The sequence below is a fragment of the Silurus aristotelis genome (assembly GCF_946808225.1).
Source record: "Silurus aristotelis genome assembly, chromosome: 15".
Lineage (NCBI taxonomy): Eukaryota > Metazoa > Chordata > Actinopteri > Siluriformes > Siluridae > Silurus > Silurus aristotelis.
Genome location: NC_139588.1, coordinates 6,780,857 through 6,788,555, shown reverse-complemented (window position 1 = coordinate 6,788,555; position 7,699 = coordinate 6,780,857). Strand labels below are relative to the sequence as shown.

The 7,699-nt window shown below is 38.0% G+C and overlaps 1 protein-coding gene across 1 annotated transcript in view; it reads left to right on the top strand.

Moving 5' to 3' along the window:
• Positions 1-5,987: 5,987 nt before the first annotated feature.
• scfd2 (sec1 family domain containing 2) overlaps positions 5,988-7,699 on the top strand; it is a 145,214-nt gene continuing 143,502 nt past the window's right edge. The window contains exon 1 of the mRNA XM_083563044.1: positions 5,988-7,014. Coding sequence (XP_083419170.1) covers positions 6,195-7,014 — 820 coding nt within the window. The 5' untranslated portion in view covers positions 5,988-6,194. The remainder of the gene's footprint in view (positions 7,015-7,699) is intronic.

Below are 7,699 nucleotides of genomic sequence, written 5' to 3'. Positions count from 1 at the left end.
TATCAATAAATACTGTTTAGTCCTGATAATCACACCTCTCTGTTCAATAAATACTGTTTAATCCCCATAATCACACCTCTCCTATCAATAAATACTGTTTAATCCTCATAATCACACCTCTCTGTTCAATAAATACTGTTTAATCCCCATAATAACGCCCCTCTTGTCAATAAATACTGTTTAATCCCCATAATCACACCTCCTCCTATCAATAAATACTGTTTAATCCCCATAATCACACCTCCTCCTATCAATAAATACTGTTTAATCCCCATAATCACACCTCTCCTATCAATAAATACTGTTTAATCCCCATAATAACACCTCCCCTATCAATAAATACTGTTTAATCCCCATAATAACACCTCCCCTATCAATAAATACTGTTTAATCCCCATAATAACACCTCTCTGTTCAATAAATACTGTTTAATCCCAACAATCACACCTCTCCTATCAATAAATACTGTTAATCTCCATAATAACACCTCTCCTATCAATAAATACTGTTTAATCCCCATAATAACACCTCTCCTATCAATAAATACTGTTTAATCCCCATAATAACACCTCTCCTATCAATAAATACTGTTTAATCCCCATAATAACACCTCTCCTATCAATAAATACTGTTTATTCTCCATAATAACACCTCCCCTATCAATAAATAATGTTCAATTCCCATAATCACACCTCTCCTATCAATAAATACTGTTTATTCTCCATAATAACACCTCCCCTATCAATAAATACTGTTTAATTCCCATAATAACACCTCTCCTATCAATAAATAATGTTCAATCCCCATAATAACACCTCTCCTATCAATAAATACTGTTTATTCTCCATAATAACACCTCCCCTATCAATAAATACTGTTTAATCCCCATTATAACACCTCTCCTATCAATAAATACTGTTTAATCCCCATAATAACACCTCCCCTATCAATAAATACTGTTTAATCCCCATAATAACACCTCTCCTATCAATAAATACTGTTTAATCCCCATAATAATACCTCTCCTATCAATAAATACTGTTTAATCCACATAATCACACCTCTCCTATCAATAAATAATGTTCAATCCCCATAATAACACCTCTCTGTTCAATAAATACTGTTTAATCCCAACAATCACACCTCTCCTATCAATAAATACTGTTTAATCCCCATAATAACACCTCCCCTATCAATAAATACTGTTTAATCCCCATAATAACACCTCTCCTATTAATAAATACTGTTTAATCCCTATAATAACACCTCCCCTATCAATAAATACTGTTTAATCCCCATAATAACACCTCTCCTATCAATAAATACTGTTTGATCCCTATAATAACACCTCTCGGTTTAATAAATACTGTTTAATCCGCATAATCACACTTCTCCTATCAATAAATACTGTTTAATCCTCATAATCACACCTCTCTGTTCAATAAATACTGTTTAATCCCCATAATAACGCCCCTCTTGTCAATAAATACTGTTTAATCCCCATAATCACACCTCCTCCTATCAATAAATACTGTTTAATCCCCATAATCACACCTCCTCCTATCAATAAATACTGTTTAATCCTCATAATCACACCTCTCTGTTCAATAAATACTGTTTAATCCCCATAATAACACCTCTCCTATCAATAAATACTGTTTAATCCCCATAATAACACCTCTCCTATCAATAAATAATGTTCAATCCCCATAATAACACCTCTCTGTTCAATAAATACTGTTTAATCCAACAATCACACCTCTCCTATCAATAAATACTGTTTAATCCCTATAATAACACCTCTCGGTTTAATAAATACTGTTTAATCCACATAATCACACTTCTCCTATCAATAAATACTGTTTAATCCTCATAATCACGCCTCTCTGTTCAATAAATACTGTTTAATCCCCATAATAACGCCCCTCTTGTCAATAAATACTGTTTAATCCCCATAATCACACCTCCTCCTATCAATAAATACTGTTTAATCCCCATAATCACACCTCCTCCTATCAATAAATACTGTTTAGTCCTGATAATCACACCTCTCTGTTCAATAAATACTGTTTAATCCCCATAATCACACCTCTCCTATCAATAAATACTGTTTAATCCTCATAATCACACCTCTCTGTTCAATAAATACTGTTTAATCCCCATAATAACGCCCCTCTTGTCAATAAATACTGTTTAATCCCCATAATCACACCTCCTCCTATCAATAAATACTGTTTAATCCCCATAATCACACCTCCTCCTATCAATAAATACTGTTTAATCCCCATAATCACACCTCTCCTATCAATAAATACTGTTTAATCCCCATAATAACACCTCCCCTATCAATAAATACTGTTTAATCCCCATAATAACACCTCTCTGTTCAATAAATACTGTTTAATCCCAACAATCACACCTCTCCTATCAATAAATACTGTTAATCTCCATAATAACACCTCTCCTATCAATAAATACTGTTTAATCCCCATAATAACACCTCTCCTATCAATAAATACTGTTTAATCCCCATAATAACACCTCTCCTATCAATAAATACTGTTTAATCCCCATAATAACACCTCTCCTATCAATAAATACTGTTTATTCTCCATAATAACACCTCCCCTATCAATAAATAATGTTCAATTCCCATAATCACACCTCTCCTATCAATAAATACTGTTTATTCTCCATAATAACACCTCCCCTATCAATAAATACTGTTTAATTCCCATAATAACACCTCTCCTATCAATAAATAATGTTCAATCCCCATAATAACACCTCTCCTATCAATAAATACTGTTTATTCTCCATAATAACACCTCCCCTATCAATAAATACTGTTTAATCCCCATTATAACACCTCTCCTATCAATAAATACTGTTTAATCCCCATAATAACACCTCCCCTATCAATAAATACTGTTTAATCCCCATAATAACACCTCTCCTATCAATAAATACTGTTTAATCCCCATAATAATACCTCTCCTATCAATAAATACTGTTTAATCCACATAATCACACCTCTCCTATCAATAAATAATGTTCAATCCCCATAATAACACCTCTCTGTTCAATAAATACTGTTTAATCCCAACAATCACACCTCTCCTATCAATAAATACTGTTTAATCCCCATAATAACACCTCCCCTATCAATAAATACTGTTTAATCCCCATAATAACACCTCTCCTATTAATAAATACTGTTTAATCCCTATAATAACACCTCCCCTATCAATAAATACTGTTTAATCCCCATAATAACACCTCTCCTATCAATAAATACTGTTTGATCCCTATAATAACACCTCTCTGTTTAATAAATACTGTTTAATCCGCATAATCAAACTTCTCCTATCAATAAATACTGTTTAATCCTCATAATCACACCTCTCTGTTCAATAAATACTGTTTAATCCCCATAATAACGCCCCTCTTGTCAATAAATACTGTTTAATCCCCATAATCACACCTCCTCCTATCAATAAATACTGTTTAATCCCCATAATCACACCTCCTCCTATCAATAAATACTGTTTAATCCTCATAATCACACCTCTCTGTTCAATAAATACTGTTTAATCCCCATAATAACACCTCTCCTATCAATAAATACTGTTTAATCCCCATAATAACACCTCTCCTATCAATAAATACTGTTTAATCCCTATAATAACACCTCTCGGTTTAATAAATACTGTTTAATCCGCATAATCACACTTCTCCTATCAATAAATACTGTTTAATCCTCATAATCACACCTCTCTGTTCAATAAATACTGTTTAATCCCCATAATAAAGCCCCTCTTGTCAATAAATACTGTTTAATCCCCATAATAACACCTCCCCTATCAATAAATACTGTTTAATCCCCATAATAACACCTCTCCTATCAATAAATACTGTTTAATCCCCATAATAATACCTCTCCTATCAATAAATACTGTTTAATCCACATAATCACACCTCCTCCTATCAATAAATAATGTTCAATCCCCATAATAACACCTCTCTGTTCAATAAATACTGTTTAATCCCCATAATAACACCTCTCCTATCAATAAATACTGTTTAATCCCCATAATAACACCTCCCCTATCAATAAATACTGTTTAATCCCCATAATAACACCTCTCTGTTCAATAAATACTGTTTAATCCCCATAATAACACCTCCCCTATCAATAAATACTGTTTAATCCCCATAATAACACCTCTCCTATTAATAAATACTGTTTAATCCCTATAATAACACCTCTCCTATCAATAAATACTGTTTAATCCCCATAATAACACCTCTCCTATCAATAAATACTGTTTAATCCCCATAATAACACCTCTCCTATCAATAAATACTGTTTAATCCCTATAATAACACCTCTCGGTTTAATAAATACTGTTTAATCCGCATAATCACACCTCCTCCTATCAATAAATACTGTTTAGTCCTGATAATCACACCTCTCTGTTCAATAAATACTGTTTAATCCCCATAATCACACCTCTCCTATCAATAAATACTGTTTAATCCTCATAATCACACCTCTCTGTTCAATAAATACTGTTTAATCCCCATAATAACGCCCCTCTTGTCAATAAATACTGTTTAATCCCCATAATCACACCTCCTCCTATCAATAAATACTGTTTAATCCACATAATCACACCTCCTCCTATCAATAAATACTGTTTAATCCCCATAATCACACCTCTCCTATCAATAAATACTGTTTAATCCCCATAATAACACCTCTCCTATCAATAGGATTTCTTTTCGGCTTCTCCCATTAGGAGTCGCCACAGCGGATCCTCCGCACGTTTGATTTGGCACATGTTTTACGCTGGATGCCCTTCCTAAAGCAACCCTCCCCAATTTATCCGGGCTTGGGACCGGCACTAAGAGTGGCTGGGGATGGTTCCCTGACCGGGAATCGAACCCGGGTCGCAGCGGTGGGAGCGCTGCATCTTAACCACTAGACCACCAGGGGACCTACACCTCTCCTATCAATAAATACTGTTTAATTAATTTATTTATTATAACACATTCTTTATCAATAAATACTGTTTAATCCTCATAATCACACCTCTCTGTTCAATAAATACGGTTTAATTAGTTTATTTTTTTGTAAATTGTGCTTGAATCAAACTCACTGGTCTAAAATTGTATGTGACTTGACATTTCTAGCAATAAATACATCAACACGGGAATTAAAGCACAATTAAAAAAAAAAAAAAACATAAATATTTAAAATAAACAGGGGGAAATAAGTGCTAGTTCAAGTGTTTCAGGAAGAGGTAGATCTTCAGCTGTCATTTGAGGATAGGCAGTGACTCAGCTGTTCGGACATCTAGGGGAAGTTAATTTCACCATCTTGGTGCCAGAACAGAAAAGAGTCTTGATGTATATCTACAGCTTAACCCTGAGAGATGGTGGGACCATTCGATCAGTGCTAGAAGATCTGAGTCCATTTTGGCTTTTTAGCGAAGCGTCAGTGTTTTAAATCTTGCATCTTGCACGTTTAACTTCAATTTGCACAAAAAGCTGTTTTCAATTAGAAATTAAAATCTGTGTTAATGCCATTCTTTCCATTTGTCTCATATTTGGCACGAGGTGCCAAATCTAAATTCACCAAGGGCCCCTTTGGTCCTGGGGGCCCCATTTTGGGCATGGTTGATCTAGTCAAATGTTTGCCCACTTTCATTACATAAAGTGCAATACCTAAAGAAATTAAACAATACGTCAGGAGATGCATGATAAAAAGAACACACCTTTATTTATACAATATTTCCTTCACTATATTTGCACATTATCTTCATCCTGCTATGCAAATGAAGCGGTGTGACGTGTAATGAAGATGTTGGCATTCTTTCAATTTAACCCCAGTTTGGGCATGTTTAATCTAATCAAATGTTTGCATACTTTCAATATATAAAGTAAAAATAAATTGAAAAAAATTAAACAATATGTTTATGTTTATATGCTTGACAAAAAGAACACCATATTTATTTTACTATATTTGCACAAAATCTTCCCCGTTCTATGCTTATGAAGCGTTGTGACGTGTAATTCGTGCGACAGCGTGGTGCCACGTCACCTATACGGGACTCCTATGTTTTGTTTGGGTATGAAGTCTGCCTGGAAGTTTCATTGACAGCTCTTTAATCTCTCATCTTCCCGAAACAATGTCGTCTTCAGCGGAGGTTTTCACGTCTTTCCCCAGACGGATGTGGGAGAAAGTGGCGTCCAAGGTGAACAACGCGGTAGTTTTCGTGGATGACGCGTGCGCCGAGAGCCTGCACTGGAGCGGAGGGGCCGCGCTGCTGTTCGACGCCGGGGCGCGCAACGTCAAACGCTTCTCGAGCTTCGAAGCCGGAGCCGCGGATGAGCCCGAGGCGGTGTTCGTGGTCGGCACGACGCTGAAAGGGCGGACCGCGGACGTGATCAGGGACGTAGTGGCGCTGAGCCGCTTCCAGCGCTGCGCGGTGATCACGGCCGCGGCGCCGACGGTGCACCTGCTGCTCGCCGACGGCGTCTCCGCCGAGCCCGATGGCGACGCGGCGTTCGCGCGCTTCAAGGACAAGCTGCGCGCCTGGATGGGCGGCCCCGATCGCGTCGCCGAGGTCGCGCACGTCCCGCTGCACTTCGCCCGCGCGTCCTCGCAGCTCCTGATCGCGCCCGCCTTCGCCGAGCTCTTCCCGCTCCTCGAAGCGGACCTCGCCGCCGTCAACCGCAAGCGGCCGGAGAAACGCCGCTTCTCCAGTCTCGCGGACCTGGACGTGCACTCGCTCCCAAACGAGCTCCAGCTTCAGATCCGGGCTCTGGCCTCCTCTCTTAACGCGCTCTTCGAGTTCGCGAACACGCGAGAGGAAAGTTTTACCGTGGGTCCCATGAGCCGCCTGATCGCCGCCGAGCTGGCCAATCATCCCCAGGCGAAAAACCGGAGGAAATCCGCAGCACAGAAAGCCTCAGTGGTCTTCATTGACAGAACCCTAGATCTCACAGGTCGGGTACTACAGTGCACCAGCTGTCTGTCTCCAAAATCCTCAGTAAAACCAAGCACTCACTATACGCACAAGAGTTTGTGAAAACCTCCCTAACACACACGTATATCCATGCTTAACAAAAACCCTGAGAAAAAAAAAAAGAAATGAACCAGCTCCTATCCCAAACCATCAGAGAGACATTAAATCATTATCAACCAGACCAAAGAAACCATCTGGAGAAACTTACTGGAATCTCAATGCCTTTATTTGGTGTCCAGTCATTACCAACAGGTTATCTACAAGCCTCCAAAGATGCTCTATTAGTCCATAGCGACCGCAGAGCTTCAGAACAAGCGCACCTTCACTGTACGCAAAGCCTTTTCACTAGATCTTGGCAAATGGCCGTGAGAATTTGTGATCATTCAGCTACAGGAGCATTAGTCATGTTTGATGAATGGTTCTAGGGTTCAGTTGATGTTCCAGAGGTGTTCAAGGGCTTTGTGTTGGACGTTCTTTTTTTTTTTTTTGTCCAAATCCGTGACACTGTCAAGCTGAAACAGGTTTGTGGCCAAAGCTTTTGGAAAATTTGTCTGAATGGGTCAGCTGTCCACAAATTTATGGCCATTCAGAATGTTAAAAGTGCATACAGACACCTATGAGTTTCCTCACGTCGTTTTCTGATTCGTCTGTCCTGTGAGAAAATT